We start from the raw sequence: 22660 nt of genomic DNA on the forward strand, positions 1-22660 counted from the left end.
TGGGAGCTTTCCAAGGGCGTGCAGCCGCTCCAGGATCTCTCATTCCCCTCCTGCCCAGCACCTTGCCCCTCTTTCCACCCCCATCCCCTGCCCGGCACAGCCCCTGGATGTCCCTTCCCCCCTTGTGCTTAGTGGGGTTCCACATCCCACCCCACCGCTCTTCCAGGCTCTGTCCCTCCTTGTCGCTGGGGAGGGGAGGAAGAAGCTCCCTCCTTGCCCCCACAGAAGGAGCTAGGGGTGAGCAGCAGGGTCTCCCGCAGCCCTGCGTGGGTTTTGTCCCCGCTGCGAGGGGTGGCGAGGGGCAGGAGGGTGCGGCGTGGCGTGGCTTGTCCCCAGCCCTCAGGAGGGCTCGAGCTTCTCTTGTTGGAGGTGGGCTCCAGCCCTGGTGGGACCTCCTTCTCCTCCTTATGGCAGCTGTGATGCCTCAGTGCTGCTGCCAGCAGACACACCAAAACCCCAAACCAGGCAAAATCTGGGCAACAACAACCCCCGTCCTATCCCTACCCCCTCGTTACCTCTTCAGCCCTGGGTAGCTCCATGTAACCACATATGGCTATCAAACGTCATTTCTTTGGTTAGCTTCTCTTTAGTGATACTCTGGGTGGCATTTAGCAGACACACGGTTATTACATTACAATTTTCACTTATTTTGAGAAACTGTCAGATGGATTAGACCACAAAATGTCTTCAGCCGCGTGTTTCGGGCTCAGGAGGAGCAGCTGACCCTGCCGGAGGCACGGGGCTTGGGGCAGCCAAGCTGCTGCCCTACTTCTTGTCGTTTCTGCTGACAAAGGTGAGGAGGTCCATCGCAGTGACCACACCAAACACCATCTGCTTCATGAAGGAGCTGCCATTTCCATTAACTGTAAGCACAGAAAATGCCAATTTAGTGGGAAAAAGAAGGAAGGAAGGAAGGAAGGAAGGAAGGAAGGAAGGAAGGAAGGAAAGAAAAAGAAAGAAAAGAAAGAGAAAGAAAGAAAGAAAGAAAGAAAGAAAGAAAGAAAGAAAGAAAGAAAGAAAGAAAGAGAAAGAAAGAAAGAGAAAGAAAGAAAGGGAAAGAAAGAAAGAAAGAAAGAAAGAAAGAAAGAAAGAAAGAAAGAAAGAAAGAAAAAGAAAGAAGAACAGAACCTACAGCCATCCAGGGGCTGTGCCTTAATAAAATTAATTTATTAAGGAGAAAACCATAACTGGGGTAGCAGTTGTCTCTGCTATACCTCCACTGAAATGACTGGTGCGGCCTTGGCCAGGTTGCTGGGATCACGTCAGGGAGGTTTTAGCTGCAAATAATGCAGTCCTTACCCAAGCAGGATCCTTGATTTCACAGTTGTTTTTGCCCAAACTCTGTTCTGGTTCTGTTTCTATCAGCACAAAACTTTCCAGGCCAAACTAATGAGACTCTTTAGAGCAGCAAGGAGACACTTTCTACTCTGCTCTAATAATGTCCTATGATATCATTAATAAAATAACATCGCAACAATTACTTTAACTATCCGATAAATCTTTTCTTAAATGACAATAAAATTAGCCAGTGGAGTCCACACACAAGATAAAAAACAAGCTGTGATAGTGTGGGAAGAAAGTAGTAAATACAGGGCTAACTGTGAGGGCATTAAAACAGCAGCTCTAGAAGAGAAAACGGGTGTTGTGTGCAAGCCAGAGCAAAAGGCACTGCATACAGCTGGCTGGTATTGTTTGGTGGATACCATTTAATGTATATCAAAATGTCATACAAAAGAGATTTTTGTCTTTTTATGACAACATAGCTGAGAATGTAAATTCTGCCTAGGAGGGGTTTTTTTTTGTGAAAGAATTGGAAGTGTGCATCAAAAGCGGTTTTGAAGGAGCCTTGTTTGTAGCATTTTGTAGGAACATGGCTGGACCTGCCAGCCAGCCTCAGAGCTGCTGGGGGCTTCGGGGCAGCAGGCCACAGAGATGCAAGCAGAGGGATTGGGATGAAGGCACACAGTAGTTTTGGAGGCTGCGAGTTCAGGGGTCAGCCCTTTGCTGGCAGTCAACACAGCACAATGTGACACGCTGCTCACCACAGGAATGCTTTGCGTGTTCAATGCGTAAACCCATAAAATCAGTATAATTGCACCCTTCAGCTCTCATGTCACTCTAAACACGGGTCTTCTGACTGCTTTTTCGTGTTGCTGATGTTTTAAACAAAACATCCCCCTCGAGATAAAGCCAAATTTGTACCTCTGGCAGTTTTACGGTGTAATTGCACTGGAAAGGTGTGTTAGGCCAGATTTGCAGAATAGCAGCTGCCACCGTACCTGTTTTGGTCGGGGGAGTAACACGGTGTGATCCCTGCTGCCATCGGTGTGTCAGCAGCCCTAGTGCTGACATGGTCCTACTACACACAACTCTACCGAGCTGGTTCGCTCCACCTGGGACGGGGTGGCTGTACACTGGTTTGGGAGTAAATCAAAGCTGCTGGTACAGCTGCTTTATGGGGCTGGTCTAATGGGCAGAGCAGCCCTGTACCCATTCCCAGTCCAAGTAGGGCTCATACACGGATGCCTCAGGTTGCATACATCAGTGGGCATTGTACCCCTGACTCCCAGCTCAGGTGCCCAGGGTTTGTTCATGGTCCAACGCCTCTGTTTTCAGATTTCTTGACCTCCCCTGGCCCGCTGGAGTCTGAGAGCACCTAGTCCCTTAGCACAGTGATTTGCTCAGGCCCTCAGGGCACACAGGGAGGAGAACATTTCTTGGCTGCATCCCCTGGGGTAGAAGTGGGAGCAGAGGTGTTCAGAGAAGATGGCACAGCCTCCAGGCGCACACAGCAGAAGGTCTTTAAGAAGTGGGATGCAGAAGGTGTAGTTTCTTCCCTTGCACTTACAGGCCTGAATTCCACCTCAGCTTTATCTAACCTGCCCAAATGCTCCTTTGCCCCTGCCCTCGGGCTACTAATTCTGCAGGTGTCTGTAACTTCCCCCTTGTTTCCTCTGCTGCCCACAACCAGCAAGGCGATGATTTGAATTCAAGGTCAGGAGACTAAGTGGGTACTAAAAGCCTGAGGCTACGGCTGCACAACAAAAGCACCGCCCCCGAGCTGCTGCCTGCAGTCCGCCCACCTTGGTGTCACGGGAGGGGACCAAACGAACACCTTCCCACCTCCGCTGTTGGGTTTACCTGGGAAACCATGAGACGAGTGGGGGCAATGGGGCTGATGTGTGCTTCAGTGTTAGCTTTGCACCAGGGGGCCAGCATAGCTCCTATGGCTGGGACCTGGGAAGTGCTCCTGCAGGACACACACCCAGCAGTGTGCTGGCCCCACGCTCCACTGGTTAAAGCTTCCCCCCTCTCCCCTCATCCCTGCAGTGTCAGGAAAGGAGAGGAGCGAATGAATAGTTGGCAGCTTCAGTGCTTTGCAGAAGTCCTTCCTGCAAAGGCAGAGGGGCTGCACATGCGGAGCAGCTGCACTGATCCCTATCAAGCTCGGTTTGGGAATTTCCCTCTCCCATCTGAACCATTTGTGCAGAGCCCATACAGTGCTTCCTCTCTTTACAGATACCTACACTGCATTTGCTTGTGCACAACGATAGCAAAGTGGTCATTCTCCAGGATGCTGGAAAGCTTCCCAAGGCTGTCTTCCAGGCCAATCTAAACAGGACAGAAAGAGACATTTTACATTTCACTTCACATTTAAAGGACAACGGTGAGGAGCCTGCTTCCTGCCTCTGATCGTGGCCCTGGGCAGGCAGGATGGACCAGGATCGGGCATGTCTCACCCACCCGCACTGTTCTGGGGAGATGGGAGGGTCTGTGGGCAACCTGCAAAGCTGGCTGGGTGAACCCCACAGGCCTGGCAGCGTTTTCGCAGGTGCCTGTCCTTGGTCTCATCTCCACGACAGTCGCCTTCCACGTTTCTTTCTGCCTTCACCTCTCTGCCCTCCTCTCCCAGCTGCTCTCACACCTCGGGGTGGTGGTGCATAGGATCATAGAATGGCTTGGGTTGGAGGGAACCTTAAAGACCATCTAATTCCAACCCCCCTGCCATAGGCAGGGATGCCACCCACTAGATCAGGTTGCCCAAAGCCCCATCCAACCTGGCCTTGAACACCTCCAGGGACGTGCATCTCCTCCCCCTCCCCAGACAGAGGCTGGCCACAGCCATGGCCTTAGCGGTACCTTTGAGAACTGGTCGTAGATGACTTTTGTAACGGGGTCTGAGAACTGTGCGTTTCCAGCCAGCACCGAGGTAAGGGTGTTGCTGAGGGTCACCATTCCCAAAATCAGTCTGCAAGGGAACAGGGAGTTTTCCAAAAAGCCAGGCGTGAGGTCAGGCACACATTTTATGTAGGGGCTGAGCTGCTCCCCCTGAAGTCAGTGACCAAATTGCTGCTGCCATGACTGGGAGGCACCAGCCTTCTCCTCACCTGAGCAGAACCTTTAGTGGGCACGGGTCCGCCGGTGGCAACCCCCTAGAAGAGCCTCTCAGGGAGTTTCTTTGAAGAATCATTCCTGCTATTATTGTTAGCAAAAATAAAGGCTCTAAGCTTTCTGTGTAGTCTGTCCTAGGAAACGCTGAGCCTGTGCGACTGCTGTAGCATTTATGGGACTGCACGTCTCCAGATTTAGATCCATATGCTTATTCTTCACAAGGAGGCAGATGATATTTTAAAAATGTGCCTCCCAGAATTCAGCACAAGTGTCCTATCATCGGACAAGTAGATGGGACTTTCTCTTTACCTTTATCATGGCTGCTTTTTCCCATTTGAATGGCCATCTATGTAACAAGTAAAAATAGTTACCCCGATTCAGCAACGACGGGAGCCTGGTCATATCCCTTCTCCTGCAGGATTTCGATCGCCTTTTGACAGCTGACTTCTGGGAGAAGAATGAGAGGGGCTGAGAGATTCAGTTTCTGCACCTTGATGTTCCACCACCTGTTGAAAGACAAATGGCAGCACCAAGCTGTTACTTGCGACTGCGTGGCTGCGGGCCTTGCTCAGGGAGGCAAGGCCAGTAGAAATAAGACCAACTGTGCAGGGATATTCTTTCTGCCTGCCTGCAAAGCTCACACTTTAAGCCTGTAAGCTTAAAGGAGAGGCCTACCAGTTTTACTTCTTTGGTTTGTAGCCTGGAGCCTCAAAATGCATTTGCAGTTCTTCCAGGAGAGAGCCTGGCAGAAATGCTGATGTGACTTAATAAGGCTGAGATACACTTGTTTGCTGGGGATCACAGGCAACTCCCAACATCTCAGCCCTTTGTCCTTGCAGAAGATGCAGGGCACTGTGAGAGGCTGGAAGGGCCAAGAACCATTCTAACCAGGTGCAAGAAGCCTTTGAAATATATTAAGTTTTTAGGAAATATTTTGCAGAAACCTTTTTACAGTAACCCAAAATAAAAGGTGACATCAAGAATGCCTGCAGTCTTTAAGTAAGCCTAGGTGCTTTCTCAACAAGTGCCATTTGCCCAGTTACATGTTAGCTGGCACCAGCAGTTTGTGGTTCCCTGCCTTGAGGGGACATTTTCCCTGTGGTGTGCAAAAAGCGGCTGAGGTGGTCATCTTTTCTGGCCTTCAGCTCCAGAAAGTGGAAATGGACTGTTCCCTGCCCAGACAAACCTCCAGAGCTGTTTGAAAGGGTTCCTGCTGCAAGAGGGACACTTCTGCCCACTGGCCTCATGTTCCTTTGGATATCAACAGTGGAGTGTGGGGGTTTGGGTGGAGATTCACGTCCAACCCAGTCAGGGTTCAGGTGGCCTGGGCAATGACTGCCACATGGGAGCAGATCAGCATCTTCAGGACAGAAATGGCTCCTTAATAGACTTTGATCAGAGAAGAGGGATATCTCGCCACTCAGAAGAGAGGAGCTGAGTTTACAGCCTTCTCAGAGGGATCTGGACTTAACTGCATTTTTTCAGTAATAGAAGATAATACTTTCCTTTGAAGATAATCATTCCCAGACTTGGAAAGCTGATTTCCTTAACACAGTTCATACCGGCGGAAGTTGTCTTACCAAGGCTTATGCTCCTGGACGTCGTTTAGGAATCCGTTTTTTATCATCCACTTATCATTCACGAACTTGGACCTAGAAATCACCAGCAAAGGACGGGTCTGTGAGCCTTCCATATGCACTCGTGCTTTGCTCCATGCCCCAGACCGCAGCACTGCCTCGGGGCTCCCATGATTTTTGCAGCTGGCTGCTCTTAGCCCCTTTTAAGGTCAATGGGAGCTGCGAGTGCTCAGGGACTGCTCGAAGCACGCCAGCTATTTGCGTTCCTAACTCAGCTTGACTGACTCCTGCTCCGTGCAGTAAGGCAGCGACGAGAGGAAATAAACCCAAGCGTCCCAACAGCCAGCCCCTGTCGCTTATCACCGCAGCACACCGTTTCTCCCTGTTATTTGTTTACTTCTTTTTTTTTCCCTGTGAGCTGTTCAAGGGGAAGCGAGAAACTCACATGTAGTTCCTGACAGAGTCGGGCAGGATGACGACGCAGCGCTGACCCTCCTTCAGGTCCTTGGCAGCCCGCACGGCGACGGACATGGCGCTGCCCGAGCTGCCGCCTGGCCGGGTACCGAGAAGAGAGAGACAAACGTTGGGAGAGGGAGGACAATTGGCCCCAGGGCCTTGTAGGTTTTTGGGACACTAAAAGACCGAGTGGGGACTGAAGGGACATGTCCATGGGAAGGCTTGTGGCAACAGGCTTACGAGGCAGCAAGAAGAGTCACCTTATGGACCTCATGAACCACCTCCTGTGGAGACCCTGCAGGCAGGCCAAGGGCTGAGAGGTTCAATACGGGGACATTCATACCACTGCTGCCCACACCGCAGCCTGTCTTCAGGCGAGGAGAACACTACGCCAAATCTAGAGCTTCTGGCCAACGTGTTTGGCAATCAAAGATTTGCTTTACACGCATTGCAAAGACTGAAAAAAAAACATGAACATTACATTCATGCTTGGAATACCAGGCCAACGTGATGGGAAGACCTAAACGCTCTCCGTGTGTGTGTGTGCACGCATGTGGTGTGCTGCACGTAGGGGAAGCAGGTCCCTGCTTTACAGAGGCAATTCTTCCACTGGTAGTTCGAGTACTGGAAGTAAGAGACATTCCCCTATCTGTGTGCCAATTACGCACTGCACTCAAGGCAGCACGTATTTTACAGCAGGTTAATTAGCACTGGGTCACATTTTTCAAACAAATGATGAAAGTCCCTGAAAAATGCAGTTCTGGGAACATGAAGCTATTCACAAATTATAGTTGAGTTCAGTGAGTGGTTTCCATTGAAACACAGTGAGTCTGAGCCTGCTAGGTTAAATCAACACAACAAATAGCCTGATCTTTCTCAAAACTCCCTGGATGGGAGTGCTCAGGAGTTTTACCAGCTGTAACTACAGGCCTGTAACTGTGTATTGTCTGGTCCTGGAAACAAACATATAACTATCTGCTCCTGGACACTGATGCTGCGTAGAGGCTTTTAGGGTATAGGCAGGGTTTGCCTGAGGGCACCTGTTCATTTTGGAAAGCCCTGGGGATCACTTACAGCTTGTTGGCACAAGGAGAAATACTCGGTAAGAACATCTTACACTTACTTTACTTACAAACTTTCCCGGTCCAAACCTGGCACCTCTAGTGTGGCAATAGTTCAAAGACAGAGAGTACAGCCTCACAGAGTTGTTAGTGGTGGGACAGTTTTAGTCCACCTGTCCTGTCCTGAATCCTATTAATCCTTCTCTTCAGTCCATGTAACACTATACCAGGCAGAATTAGGCCTGAAGATCCAGTTCCCTGTGCAAAAGTGTTACAGCAAGAGGAGAGTTATTGCTTCTATAATTATTGTTGCCGATGAGCCAGATCCCAGACCACTGACTCACTGCAACACCTCTGAAGTCTACAGCGACCTACACACCAGCTCTGGATTCAGCCATTCAGCCCTGTTAGCCTAGCAGACACAAAATGCAGAGAGCACCTACCCCTGAAGTGTTTTGGTCCCAAAGCAATTAAACAAGGAGGTTAAAAAGTTTGTTAAGTGAAGAAGAAGCTGTCGTCATTGATGCTTACCGCACAATAATCCCTCCTCTCTAATCAGCCTGCGAGACATGATGAACGAGTCTCTGTCGTTGCATTTATACCACTGATCAACCACCTGAAGAGAAAGCAAGACAGTTGGTTCCTGGAAGTGCTATTTCTGTCTGCCCCGACCCTCTGACGTATGCAGTGGTGCTGCTGCCTACAACATCTGGCAGCTCTGAGCTACTTTGCACACTTGATGAAAACAAATGCATCTGTCAGGGCATCCCGAGTCTGGAGTCTTTGTTTGTAGGCACCTCCTCTAGCCGTTCCAGCCAGCACCCTTTCCTTGGAGAGAGAAAGATGCCTGACAGCTCCAAGGTCAGGATGGGGAAGAGGAAATGGTGAGAGTAGGTTGGATGCAAAGACAAAGCTCAGACAGAAGCCTCTCATCACACAGCTACTTACAGATCTGTCCAGGACAGTAGGGATAAAGTCATGGCCAATGCCCTCCACCTCTATGGTTGTGTTGTTCGTCCTGTTCAACTCACTGGGCAGAGCGACAATGGAGCCGTCGGGGTCTACGCCGATGATCTTTGAGGGAAGGAGGTTTGGTTAACCACAAAGGGAGTTCAAAAATGATCTCACAACTCAAGCCAAAAAATTACCTATGCCCTTATCAGCAACATTTTTCTTCCTGCGATATTCATTAATATGCCTACCCACTGGCAGCGTGGAGATCTCTAGGACAAAAAAGTACAGTTTCCCGCTAGCTTTTTAAACAGTTAGTGTTCAGCTGCTGCGGAAGTGGCTGTGGTGGCTTAAAATGCTATCACTCCCCACGTGTTTGTCATCACCCCATTGGCAGAGGCTGCTGCTTCCAAAGCTCAGCCCTTAAGAGAGAGCGAGTGCTCCTTAATCCGTTCCAGTGCAAAGCCAGACGTTAGCTCAAACTTGCAGAAACCTGTGGCTACAGACAGACATCCTATCTGGGTCTAGTTCTGCTGGCTGGCCGTGGCAACTCCCTGATTGCACCGTGAAAAACTGGATAGTCAGAGACAACAACTGCTAGCACAGCCCTGCCACACGTGAACCATAGGGTTAGTATTGATCGAAAGCACAGGCAGGAAAACCTGGGGGAGCCATCATTCCCAGTGGGCAGCCCTGCCTCCCAGCTTACTTTGCACTCCGGGCACTTCTCCTTCAGCTTCCTGGCAACGCCGGTGACGGTGCCTCCTGTGCCAGATCCAATCACCACCATGTGGACCTTGCCTGCAGGTCAGAGAAGAGAGATGTGAGACTCGGCACGGCCTCCAACACTGTCTCCCTTTTGTCCAAGACTCATGTCCCTGAGCTGTTACAACCCCATGCGTAGAAAGGATCGGCAGCTGGTCTTTCCTCAGCACAGGGGGCTGAAGATGACCGCCAGATCTCCCAGTGGTTTCCATGATTTCTGCATGCTTGGCACCTACTGGCTTAAGGGGAGGGAGGATCTCAGCACCTCCAGACCTTTCAGAGCACACCATGGTGAAGCAAAGCATGCATATGAATAATGGCACATATCAGTAGCAGACACACCTTGTCAGCTGGTGCTAGTACCCACAGGGGAAGATGGCAAAGCTCTGCACTGGCACAAGTGCCAGTCAGATGCACCCCCACTGGTTGTGGTGAAATGGTGTAGGACTGTAGGAGCAGAATCAGTCAGGCCTTCAGAGACTTGAGATGCAACTGCGCTGGGGGAAAAGGACTCACAACTCACTATTGGCTGCCAGTAGGAGCAAATCTAAATGTTGTAGTGGTGGGAAGGCTGAGACTCTTCTTGTTCCTGCTGTTACTCAGCTGCTTTGCTGTTATTATGCTGTTAAATCCCCTGAGTCTTGTTCACCTTTTGCATTGCTCCCAATACTGGGAATTAATTTCATTTCTATCTTCACAGGCATGGACTGGGATAGTCCTTTTTCCTCCCCACACTGTCACGTCATCAAATGTCATTAGTCTGTTAAGTTATGATCCGATTTGATTTGCAAATGAGATTGCAGGATCAGATGCAACCTTGCATGCCCTGATGGGCGTGTACTCCCCCGTGAAGCCTCCTGAGCCACCTTGCACTTTCAGCTCACAGGTCACAGAGATGGATCAGCTGAGAAATGGGCCCTTCCTCCTTCAGGAGAGCCTGGTTTTGTTCACTGTTTTGTTTCTGGTCTCCTCCCTTGGGCTTTTGAAAGCAGAGGCCGTAACAGGAAAGTCCTGCAGGCTTAGGTGGATGTGGAGTGGACTGTGTGAAGTTGCCACACTCTGTGTCAGCATTACCAAGGGTATCTTTCCTTACAGAGGCCCTCTTTGTCGTTTCTATACCTTTAGATGAATAAACAATGTCAGACAAGCCTCTCATAGAGTGCTCTAGCCCTCTGCACATCCTCGGCGTGTAGAAACAACAGCGCAAACGGTACCTTCACACTGCTCCAGGATCTCCTCAGCGGTGGTGTCGTAATGAGCCAGGGGGTTGCTTGGATTTCGGTACTGTTTATTTCAACAGAGAACAGCATGAGTTACTGGGTAAAGCCTAGGTCAAATACCGAACTAGCAATAGCTCTTGACGAGCTCTGCCCAAAGCATCCAGCCGCCCCCCTCCTCTCCCTGGCAAGGGCTGCCAGGTCACAGGTATGCCTCCTGTTTGTCACCTTGGAACAGTTTTCTAAGGACATTTAGGATTTGTCCGCGCAAAAGGCCTGGAAGGCTGAACATGCCCACAAACATTCATTCTCTGGTACACAGTGCTCATGTGGTATGGGGATGGTGTCCCATACTCTGCATTGCCAGGTTTTGTGGGACCTGGAGGGTTTTTAAAGCCCTAGCTGCTAGAGGCAAGACAGTCCCTCAGCATTTCAGGTATTGCCCAGAAAGGAACATTATTAGCCTTTTCTTTTGCCTAGAAGAAGTTGAAACACAGCTGCACAATACTCCCAAAAAGCTCAGAAAACAACAACAACAAAAAACCAGCTTCCCCCTCAAATGTTACATTATTTTTTTCAAATATCATATATATGATTTTGAGAGCAGCTTTGTCATTTGTGGCTATTGGTGGTTGGCAGTGCAGCCAGTTAAGCGTCTGGGCAATGTGGGCCAGAGCAGTTATCCTACATTTACAGGGGGATTTGCTGCAGTGGGAACCCAGGTACAGCACTGAACGGTGTGCAGCCCCACATTCACACCTGTAGAGTGTGAAGGCTGCTTCTGAAAAACGTATTCAGACACTGAGCTCCCTTTTTGTTAACAGGAAGGACTCTGATTTTTATACACTGTGGGGGTTCCCTACTCACTATAGGGATCTTTTCTGCAGTGGGGTGAGGCCAAAGAAAGAAGGGTGTTCCTTTACAAGAGCGAGTGCTGCAGGAACTGCTGCCGTGAATCATCAGGGTTTGCCCTTTTTAGTATGGAGCTTATTTTTGAGGCAAGAGTGAGGCTGCTAGGCTGGTGTAAAAAGCAATTTTCAGGTCAAAGTTAAATCCGAAGCAATATGAGGAGCCTTTCAAGTGTGCAAGAAAACCCCGCCTCCCCCACCTCCTGGCTTTGACAGAAGCATTACAGGTTTTGAGGTGCCCCTGATTTTGTTTCTGCTACCCTGTGCTTTACAGAGCAGCGATTAAGTTTCATGTGCCATAAAATGGTGATCCGACAATGATGAAATCTGCTTCTGCTGCCAGTTTGAGCAAACTCCCCCAACACAGGCAGACTTGGAGTACACGCTATAAGATGTGTTTGGGAAGGGAGTCTGTGGAGGAGCTGCATTTACCTGGTCCAGAATGTGAGAGTTTGGGATTTCACTTTTCAGCTTCCAGGCAACACGAATGTTGGACTCCGGGGCATCGAAGCGGGTGCATGGGGTCCTCACAATTTCAACACCCAGCGCCTTCAGAATATCGACCTTTTGGAGGGAAGAAAGGAGATGTAAGGCAACCGATCCCATGTAGTGCTGGTAATCTGAACCCCTGCATTCATGGCAGCATCAGATGCCAGAGCAGCTTTGCATGCGGGAGACATTTAACATTTGGAGATGCAATGTCCAATACTCAGTTATATACTATCTCTGACATCCTTCTGGCACCCAGAGCCTCCTGGCTGGAGCTGGCACACGGGTTCAAGCCTGGCCTTGTGCCCTGTCCTACTTGGGGACAGGCTGGGGACACGGAGGAGGTAGGTGACACTGTGCTGCTCCATGGCACCTGGGGAAGGGGCAGAGGGAACCAGGGCAGGGAGCAGTATTGGAGAGGCAGCTTTTGTATGTGCTGTGGACTGAGCCCCTGCGGGCAAGGAGGAGGTCTCAAAGCTCTCCCTGCCCCAAGTCCCCTTGGGGGAAGGAGAAACTATCATAAATCTTAAGGTATTAATACACTGAGAGGTGTGGCTGTTGGGGTGAGGGTGTCAAAGGAGAAGGGGGGGTGAGTGCCACCGCTCCTGGAGGCAAACCCCGTGGCAGCTGCACGTGGCATCTGATCCAGAGCGAGCTTAAGTGAGATTTAGGTTGAAATGAGGGCGGTGCTTTGGAGAAGGGCTCTGTTTTGAGCCAAGTCAGGGTCCAGGTCTGGCTTCACTCATGGTTGGGGGACAGTTGGACCAGATGATCTTGGAGGTCTTTTCCAACCTTAATGATTCTGTGATTTTATGAGTTCAGCTGAACAGTTTGTGAGACTTTTGCTCCCCACAGTGGCGATTTCTGCCATCCCTAGGGCATCAGTTTCACCTGATCATCAGCTCTTGTGCAAAGTTGGACTTGTTGTCCACCAGCTTGAGAAAGCATCTCAGAGAACCTTAAATGTCTCTCAGTTAAGGGAAATCATAGCAAGATGCAGAGATCAAGTGACTGGTCAGATGCCAGAGGGGAAGATAGCAAGGCTGGCAGCCCCAGCACCCCGCACGCCTCTCCCCTGCTCCCTGCAGCCCTCACGCTCACAGAGCGTGGATTGCTCCATGTCTCTGCAGACATGCACTGCATTTGGCTAACGCATGACCCCACTGTGTCACCGACGCTAGGTAATCAGTCAGATCATCTCAGCGTGCTTTCTTTTTTGTCAAAAGGAAATCTTCTGAATAGCTACAGAGACATGCTGGTATCTGCGGCAAGGCTCATTACCCTTTAAAGGAGAGGACAGTCCGTCTCTTGACAGGGGGAGGCAGAGAGAGACAGAGAGGGAGATGTTCCCAGGCTGTGGGGTAATACCGTACAGAGCTCTGACCTTTTCCATGCTCATCTTCTCCGGCAAGACGACGATGCAGCGGTAACCTTTCACTGCAGCTACCAGTGCCAGCCCGATTCCTGGGTTGAGGGGAGGAAAGGGAACCGTTTGACAACAGCGTTTGGCAAGGCCCCACCGACACGCATGTTCTCTCCTGCTTCCTACGCGCCTCTCTCCCACTGGTGAACACCACGTAGAAATTTTCACCAAGCTACACGTGAGGGCATCCTCTGTGAATCCTCCGGGATGTCACTGCGGGAGATGGATGGAGCCAGCTGCTCCCCGGCCACATGGGGCAGTTGGAGCAATGTGTCCCCACAGGAGGGCATGGGGAGCAGTTGCAGGAAGCATGGTGCTGCCCCAGGAGCGACAGGGTGGACGACCTCTGCAGCAGTGCCCAGGGCACAAAGAAACTTTCACCAAGGGTCCTGTGCAGGCTGCAAAATGCGGGGACACTCCTCTGCTGTCCCTCACCACAATCTGGTGCCTGAGCGGGATGACAGTGACAATGAAAAAAACAAAACAAAACAAAAAAGATTTATCTTCCAGCCCATCAGGGAAGCCCTCTGTGGGAACCTCTGAATATTCAAGAACTTCCCATGCAGAAAGCACAAGGGGTTGCCCCAGCCCTCAGGAGGCCCTCAGGAATTTCAGGATTTCAGCAAGAGACATCTCAGCACCTCTCGAGGCTGCCAGGAGGGAGGGAGGCGAGCTGAGGTAAGGACAGAGCCAGAGCCACAGTGCCCCAGGCTAACTGTGCAGCTGCCCACAGCCCTCACAAGCTTCTTGCTTTGCACAGAGCAAGGAGGGGAAATGCTTCCTTGGGAATGCACACAGACCAGTGGGAAGGAAAGCACATTGCCCTGGGGAGGTTTAGGCAGCATGGTCTGTTCCCAGGTGTAAGGACTCCTCAGATTTCTGTGCCTCCTGCAAGCCCTCAGACATGCCAGGATGGATCGGGCGCACTGGCATTTCCTACCTGTGTTCCCCGAAGTGGGCTCGATCAGCGTGTCTCCCGGCTTTATAATCCCCGCTCTCTCTGCATCTTCCACCATCCTCAGGCTGATGCGGTCCTTCACGCTGCCCCCCGCGTTGAAGTACTCGCATTTTGCCACTGGAAAGCAAAGGTGAGGCTCCATCGGGGACAAGCTGGGGGCACCATGCTGCCTGGCAGCTCCCAGCTCCCCCCAGCTGCAATCAGAGAGTTCCCAAAGTGCACTCCAGCCACAGGGCACACCCCTGCTTCTGATCCCTCCATGCTGCTAACACTTACGGTAGGACTCTTCTCACCGAGGTTTTGATGTCTGCACCTGAACTGATCATACTGGGCTCTGATTTATGGACGACAGGGAGAAGTGGGTACTTCTAGGATGTGATTCTCTTAGTTGTAGTGGAGACAGTGACATCAGGCTGACAAATCACCCAGCTACGTGAGCAGCCAGAGCAACGGGGGAAAATCTTTGTGATTATCACTACCTTTTATAATGCAGACTGCCAAAACTTCAGCTACACAGATGTCCTCAAAGGCACAGAGATTACAAAGTAATTGCATCTAATCTTAACCGCTTCCTCAATGCTGCAGGGCTGCAAGCCTTTGTTTATTTGCTGGGTACGAGGCTCTGTGCTGACCCCACAGCTCAGGAACACGCAGCTGCTGTGTGTATCCTATTCTCCTTCCCTTGCTGCACCATGGGAGGGAGACACCATCCCAGAAAATGGGGCTCTGTCTCGTTCCCCCGCTTGCCTAGTTCTGTCTGCCCCAAATTCCCCCAGGAGCTTGCCCCAGCCAGACATCCTCCAAGGGTAAGGCAGCTTCAGAGAGCACAGCACTCTTCATGCGGGCCTGTGCCCTGGGGAGGCTGGTTACCCTGTGGGTTCCCTACAGTCAAATAAGACCTTAAGTGCCTGCTGTGCTGTTTTATGGGGTGTGAGCACTAGCCAAGTCTCTCCTTCCTACACCGCCACATGAAACTCGTGAACCTTGATGCCTCTGAGACCTCTCTCTTTCTTTCCAGTCTGGCTGAAATTAAACAGGGTTAAAAGATGCAGGAGAGGAGACTGAAAAGTCCATATAACAGAAGTAGACTAATTACATCATGCTTATTCTGCAGGACACCAGGCTAAAAACCCTTGCAAAGAGCTATCACCCACGCCTCAGAGGCTGTGAGAGAGGATTTGGGTCCTGCTGGAAAACCTGACCCTGCAGCTGGCCTGGCATGCCGGTGGCCGATACACCCAGCTGTCTGCAGTCCCTGCTCTTCTGCCTCCAGCTGTGCTTTGGGAACGTCCCCGGGGGAAGCAGAAAGTGAAATCCCCGGGGCCAGTGACCCAGCAAACGGGCAGTGCCTGGCCCAGCTCCAGCTCACCGGGCAGGGGCGGTGCGGTGGGGCCATGACTGCACCATAACCTCATAGCCAGGAATACCCTGCCAGGAATACCCGTGCCACGCCTGGCCCTCCCCGTCTGTTCTTGCTCTCCGCTGAGTCTCTTCTGAAGCCCCCACTGACGCTGCCCCTCAACCTCACCTCATGGCCCGAAAAAAACTAGTGGAAAGGGGAAACTCACAGAGCTCACACTTGAGCCCATAGGACTTCCCAATCTTGTTGACTCGGACCATTGGGGTGCAGCCAATTTTCTTCAGGATGTTGGGCAAGATCTTTGTTTCTTCTGACCTGTATGAAAGGAGAAACAAAAAAAGTCAAATCAGAGAAACTTTTATGCAACATGAACCAAGATAAAACCTGAGTAAGGTTACAGCAAGACCACCAAGAGACTCCTTTTTTCAAGAGAAAAGGTCTCCATTGACAGGTAACGGAGGCAAAACGAGTTGGTTGTGGTCTTCCATCACTCTTACCATCAGTTATTTATTCCTTTAAGTAAAAAATAACGTAGTTAGTTTTCAGGGCTGTTCTGAAATGCCTTGTTCTACAAGGCCTGAGGCCAGATGTATAATTAAGTGAAGTGAGAATGGCAAACAAGCCTCAGGATCTTACACAGTTGGTGAGAAAGCCAGAAGACCATGCACAAAACATGCCTCTTCTCTCCTCCATCCACCACAACGCAGCCTGTGCTGTTCATATTTTCATCCAACTCTAAACCAACTTTTTCTTGCCTAGCCAGGAGCTACTTCCCTACTTGCAAGGATGGCTCCAAACCATCAGAAAGGCCTAAGCCACTTCAGTGCTCCAAGGCCGTTAGTCTCTGACAAGCAAGGGCCTCTCTCAGCAAGGTCTGTTCACCAGCATCAATTGATTGCTGGATTTCAGAGCATGAATCACCTGGTCTGGAGTTCTGTGCCCTGGAGAAGATACTTGTGATGAATCTTGCCTGAATTTCATGCATGAACCTGGCAACTTTTTCAGCCAAGGACTTGTCACACTCTCGGTGTTTGCCAGCGTGTGCCCACAATACAGAAATGAAACACCAGTCTGGATGCTCGTTTTTGCAGATCCACGGAACCCAGCTGTGCTCATCCAGAAACTATGTCCGAGGGGACACATCTCAGCTTCACCTGGGGCAAGTTAGCAGTGCACCTTTGTTTCCAGCACAGCCTTGTTACACAGCTCAGAGCTTTGCCCCACTCCCATAGGCTGAGTTGTTAATTCTGCCATGAAGCAGAGGACTCTGGATTTTTTTGGCAAATAATTAAACTGAGTTCTTGGATCAGGCCAATTCAGCCTCGTGGTTTTGTTAGTCTCTGTCAGACGCCAGCAGAAGCCAAGAAACACGTCACAGCGATTGCAACTAGAACGAAAAAGACTTGTTTGCCCAACACATGGCTGAACGCATCTTGCCACGCAGACAGGGAACTGGTGTCCTTGAACTTTTTAAAAGAAGGAGGAAGAAGATTGATGAGGGCCGTGTTTATTGGGGCCACAAATGTATTGCCCCTGGTTGATAGTCAGCATGTCTCTCTCCGAGTGGGGTGACAAACCCCCACCCCCTCGCTGCTCAGCTCCCCTTTGCACAGCTCTCGCCCACTATCATCCCTTGAACCTTGAACCCAAGTTATCCTGGTCTGCTATCGCAGCCAAGCAGATGGCTGTCTGCTGACAGAAAGGCCATGTGATGCAGGGATGGCATGCTGATTTACTTAAAGACACACACACACCTCCCCTCCGGGTTTTACGAGAATGGTATAGACACTTCTTGCCCTGCAAGAGTACAGGGTGGTGTTTTAGTGCAGATGTTTACTGCCAAAAGGAGCCACTCCTTACATCTCACGCCCAGAAATGATGGTATATTGCACGTGTGCTCTTACCTCTCCCTCCGTAGAAAGTGTTACCGCGCGCATTACAACCTCTACTGAATGCTGCTAAATTCGAGGCAATAACTCAATAAATGAGCTTTCCCCACAGCTGAGCCATTTTCCATCTGCTCTAGAAGCGGCTGAAATGCTCAGTGGTTTCAGTGGGGCTGAGCCATGGCATGAGGAGACTCAAGCTCCTTCAAGTAGCCTTTAGTTAGGGTCTGCCTTTCAAGAGAGCAACCTGAGCACTACATTAGACATCTAGATTGCAGGAAATCATCTCGATAGAAGAAAGCAAGGCATTTATTTACCTTCAGCCAGTAATTGTGGTAAATGAGGTGCCCCTGTGCTGTTTGAACCCCAGCAAGGCATGTTGCATCACAGCAAGGTGCTGTGAGGCTCAGTGATGGAGCATGGTGAAGGGGAGCCAGAAACAGGACTGGTCTTTTGCATTGCTGCCAACCACAGCGAGCACTCCCCCAAAAGAACAGCCTTTCTCTCGCTCTGGGGCCAGGCACCAAATTTTCTGCAGTTTCTATCAAATTTCTTTCCTAGTGACTACCATATCTTACTACAAAAATAATGCTAGCGCAGTCAGCTTCATTCCCCAGCTATGTGAACGCTGTGTGGTGAAGGTAGCAGCTCTTTGGATATCAGGATCTGTGGAAAATGCCTTTGGTGCTCCTAAAGGATATGATGGGGATACTCCTGTCTTAAAATGGTTGTTATCAATTCAGGATAGCAGTGGACAAGAATGTTCTTTTTTTTTTTCCTCCAGTATTTCTGCTTTTACATGTGGCATGTTATTCCATAAGAGGTCCAGAGGAAAAGCAGTCCTGGCAAAAAAACATGTAAGTCATCCTTTCTGAGGCTGTAGCAGGTCAGAACTGGATCAAGGACTATCAGAACCACTCTACCTCTGTATCTCTCAGAAAACTTAAATAATTAATATCCTTAAATAAAATACCACCTTGCCTTCTTTTCCTGGTACTATCCCCTTCTACCTCAAAAAATCAGGTTTCATATGTGAATTGCAGAAAGTCAAAAAAAAAAAAAAGAGAGATTTTTGCCTTATCAGCTGCCATCTATAGTTCACCCAGAGCAGGAAAAACAAACAGTTCCCCTTCCACATGTTTCTGCAAAGTGAAATGGTGATGTCCCAGTGCTGCATGATTCATGTCTATTTTTATCAGTGCAGCAGACTACATTTCAGTCCCTGCCCCAGTGATGCCACATGGGCCCCCTCGGCCTGTTCCCATCCCCAGGGGACTGTCCTGACGTCCCCAGTGCCCTGCTGCTGGAGATGCGCTGGTATGGGACCTGCCCTGCTGCACCTCTGGCACCCCGATGCTGAATTACTAAAAATTGCTAAATAACAATGTTATCCTGCTCAGCATGGTAACAGAGAAGAAAATACAGTTTGGCTGATCCTGTCCTTAGGTGCTATCTGCAGGGTTTGCCCTGGGTGAGTGACTGGGTGCATGTTTGCTGGGTTAGCGCTGAGCCTGTGGAGCCCACTCCTCCTTCATGGGCCAGACCTGGGGGCTTCTGAGCTTCACAAGTGCTGGTGGACCATGCTCCAGCTGTGTCCCACCTTGCACGTGGGACAAAACTCCCCACACCGGCTCTCAACTGGCAGGCATTTACGCAGAGCAGTGCCGCACCTCCACAGTTCCTCGCGTACTGGAGCTGAATTTGTGCTTTACGTCTTTGGCACAGCAGGGACGTGTCCGCAGTTCCCCTGACATTTATAGGACAGCCTTATCTTTAATAGCCTGTCTGCGTTTGGTTTGCAGGGCCATTAAAGCACCTCTTGTCTAGTCGGGGCACTTTGTCAGGCTTGCCTCACCCTGGGAGGAAATCTGCTGCTGTGAGGACAAGAATGGGCTCAGAGCAGCCACCTCGCCTGCACTGCACTCCTGGGTCACTTACACAGTGTGGGCAACCTCTGAGTGTGACATTTCCTCATTACTTAAAAGCCCAGGCCCTGGTAATCAGTTTTTATGAAAGTCTCCAGCCATCGATAAAGACATTGCTAATATTTTGAAATCTTCCTACACACTGCGTCAGACTGTTTGAATGAACGAGTGTATCTGAACAGCAGGCCTTTGACTGATGATTGTATAGCTGTCACTGACTGTGTTGTACAAAGGACTGGGTGCAACAGCTTTGGGTTGTAAGCATGCAAGGACATTACAGCTGGGAGAGCCATTACCGCATCGCCACGCATGCCTAGCAGCTGGGAGCACCTTCACTTCTGCTGTTGAACACCAGATTTCACCGAGTCCATTTTGCAGAAGTGTACAAGTCCCTGGTTGAAATCTACCTCTGAAATATGTTCATCTTAATTCTTCTAAAGCAAGATGCCCCAAACTAGCAGATGCTTTCAAATGTCTGCTGGAAAACACAGAGTGTAACAATAATGCTTCATCTTCACAAGTTGACGTTGAGCTTCCTGCACTCTAAAATAACCGGCATGAAAGAATTACTTACAAGGGTATACAGGAGTGTGGAGACTTGTTGGCAGGCGTTGCAGCTGTCCACGTGCACTTACTAGGCAAGTTGGGAAGAACCCATGAGCTGTCAGCTTTGCTTTCCTGACTTCCCATACAGCTGCTGTTCATGAGCAGGCAGGCCTTGGTCATCTCCTGTGTAGTGGAAATAGAGCCCCACAGTCACCTGGGAGGAAAAGCTTGGTAGGCAGGCACCTGTGTAATAATTTCTGTGTAATAATTGTCAAAGGCAAGAAACGACTTCCACGTTTGGGTGTGAAAACAGGATGGAGAGCCTGCTTGGGGCATCCCTACTGGCTGTTCAAAAACCCAGTTCTACAGATGAATTACATGGTGGAAATTGCTCTTTTGTCACATGTCCAGCTTTGGTGTACTAAACCTCACATGTAGTAAAACATCTCCTAACCACCATCTCCAGTAAATCGTCCCCTGTTCAAATGTACATTGAATCACAGAATGGCTTGGGTTGGAAGGGACCTTAAAGACCATCTGGATCCGACCCCCTGCCATGGGCAGGGACACCTCCCACCAGACCAGGTTGCCCAAAGCCCCATCCAGCCTGGCCTTGAGCACCTCCAGGGATGGGGCACCCACAGCTTCTCTGGGCAACCTGTGCCAGTGCTTTCCAGTACATTGAAGCACCTCTCCTCCACCACTAGAAAATGTGGTGCTCTGTATTTTATCATTTGGTCAAGAGCAGGTTTTTTTGTTGTTGTTGTTGTGGTTGTTGTTTGTTTGTTTGTTTTCATTTTAGCAGTGAAGAAACCGTAAGTAAGTTGAGAATACTTGTACTGTGGTGTTGGGCCTCAAAGAGACAAAAAGACCCCTCTACCCTGGCATCCAAGAACATTAAAAAGTTAAAATGAAAAAAAAAAAGAAAAAAAAAAAGAGAGAGAGAATAAATAGAAACAAAAAGTCAAGGAAGGACAACAAAGGTGATCGAAGGTATAGAACAGTTTCCATATGAAAATGCCTTAAAGAGAGCAGGATTCTTCAGACTGGAAGTGAGACAGGTGGCTGTGGTGAGATCAGGCTGTAAATCCTGGTGGATGTGGGGAAGATGACTGAAAAACACTTTCCTGCTTCTCAGCATTGAATAATAGGCAAAAGGAACAGCTATAGGAGCAAAACAGGTAAAAGCAGAAACAGAAAAGGGTTCACAAAGGTGAAGTTCATTAGTGGCTCTTAAACACACTGGCCTTAACAGTACCTGTGCTCTGGGAACACTCTATATGCAGAGGAAAGGATGAGCCTGGTTTATTCTCAGTGGCTGCTATAGTTTCTGGTATTGTGATCAGTACTAGTAACAGGATAAAGGGTTACATGGAGCTTCGATGTGACCCTTTATGATGTGAGCTTCTATGGAGTGACCATCTATGCATTTAATCAGCCAGCTTCTTTTGCTAAAGAAACATTTTTGGTAATTCAAACTTTCTTTTCTGGATTGTCCACAGAACGAATTGGCCCTGATTCAGCTTTCGCTGAATAAAGGGACCTTACAGCTCGGTAGGGTCATGTTTGGAGACTTGCACCCAGGCTGACTGCTGTCCCTGCTGACTCACAACAGCCAGGCAAGCAGCCAGCACACTGTTATGGCTGGCTCCTGATTATCTAATTAATTTGTAGCTCGACATGTGAGCCCAAGGGCAGCCTTAATTACCATTTCTGCCATCCTCCTGTGCGTGCTTGCTTGCTTCACCCGATTGCAATCACTTCTTCGAAGTATCCCAGCGGGATTATTTGAGGTCAGAACTGTGCTTTCCCAGCTGCTTCTCCACCAGCCAGGAGGATGGGGCTGGGGTTCACTTTTTGTTGGGGTGTCCCTGAAACACAGAAATATAACATTTCAACCAAAGGTGCTAGAACTTCCCTGAAGATAGAGGTTAATAAATGTGTGGTGTTACCTGGCCAAGCCACCCCAGCATGAAAAACAGCACCAGGCATGGTGACACTGACAGTAAAAACAAACTATGGGGCCTGGCAGTAGTGAGGGCCCAGCTTCATACCCTAGGTGTGCCCCTGTGCCTCAGACAATGAGCACTTTGGAGCACTTGAGAGTCCACATGGTCAGTCAGATATGACCCAAGGCCCAAAGCAGGCCTGTCACCTCCTGGTGGGGCAGGCAGACATTGTGCCACCTCGTGTGGAACCAAGTCAGCCAGTTGCAATGCACTGGATATAGACACATGGAGAAAATTTGGGTACAAAGAGCTCATCCTGAGCTCATTTATCTTCTTTTCTCAGAAGAAAAGGCCCCTGGAAGGACCTAGCACCCTGAAGCCATTTCTATTCCTCAGGCAGACAGCTGGCACCTGCTCCAGCCCCACAAGGCAGCAAGGCCCCAGGTGCACAGGGCAGTCAGGTCAAAATGGCTTGGACCCTGCAGCGGGTCTGATAAAAACAGTCCCTGCAAACTTTGCCTCTCCATGTTGTACCCAACCACCACCAAACCTGTTGCTTCTTGGGAGGGATTAAAGGGGAAAGAAGAAAAAAAAAAAGTTAATTTCCTTGCAAGCCAGGATTTGTGTCAGCCTTGAGAATGTCTCCCCAAGCAAATCCTTATTTACCTAATGCATTAACTGGGAAGGAGCAAAAGTCACTTATGGGTAAAGAAGAGATAAACTGCAATTTATCAGGGGGAGTTGGCATGTTTTCACAACTGAGGTCACTGTTTACCAACTAAAATGTTGGAAATAAG

The 22660-nt window shown here is 49.7% G+C and overlaps 1 protein-coding gene across 1 annotated transcript; it reads right to left on the minus strand.

The window, feature by feature from the left end:
- Positions 1–670: 670 nt before the first annotated feature.
- On the minus strand, positions 671–21634 carry LOC118247636 (cystathionine beta-synthase-like). The gene is made up of 16 exons (XM_035545768.2): positions 21623–21634; positions 19943–20097; positions 15766–15872; positions 14180–14314; positions 13201–13280; positions 11760–11891; positions 10417–10486; positions 9147–9238; positions 8435–8560; positions 8018–8102; positions 6415–6520; positions 5973–6044; positions 4764–4898; positions 4141–4249; positions 3528–3612; positions 671–863 (listed from the first exon to the last, which is right to left on the minus strand). The coding sequence occupies exons 1-16, from the start codon at positions 21632–21634 to the stop codon at positions 766–768; spliced, it is 1599 nt and encodes a 532-aa protein (XP_035401661.1). The 3' UTR covers positions 671–765.
- Positions 21635–22660: the final 1026 nt, after the last annotated feature.

This window comes from Cygnus atratus, chromosome 1 (assembly GCF_013377495.2).
Source record: "Cygnus atratus isolate AKBS03 ecotype Queensland, Australia chromosome 1, CAtr_DNAZoo_HiC_assembly, whole genome shotgun sequence".
In the NCBI taxonomy this organism is placed as follows: domain Eukaryota; kingdom Metazoa; phylum Chordata; class Aves; order Anseriformes; family Anatidae; genus Cygnus; species Cygnus atratus.

Bases quoted from the DNA above. Each gene is read 5' to 3' on its own strand.
- LOC118247636 (XM_035545768.2), bottom strand. The intron at 9,239-10,416 runs GTACCGTTTGCG...TCTGACCTGCAG, and splicing joins GATCCTGGAGCAGTGTGAAG to GCAAGGTCCACATGGTGGTG. The intron at 4,250-4,763 runs GTAACTATTTTT...GTTCCCTTGCAG, and splicing joins CCCGTCGTTGCTGAATCGGG to ACTGATTTTGGGAATGGTGA.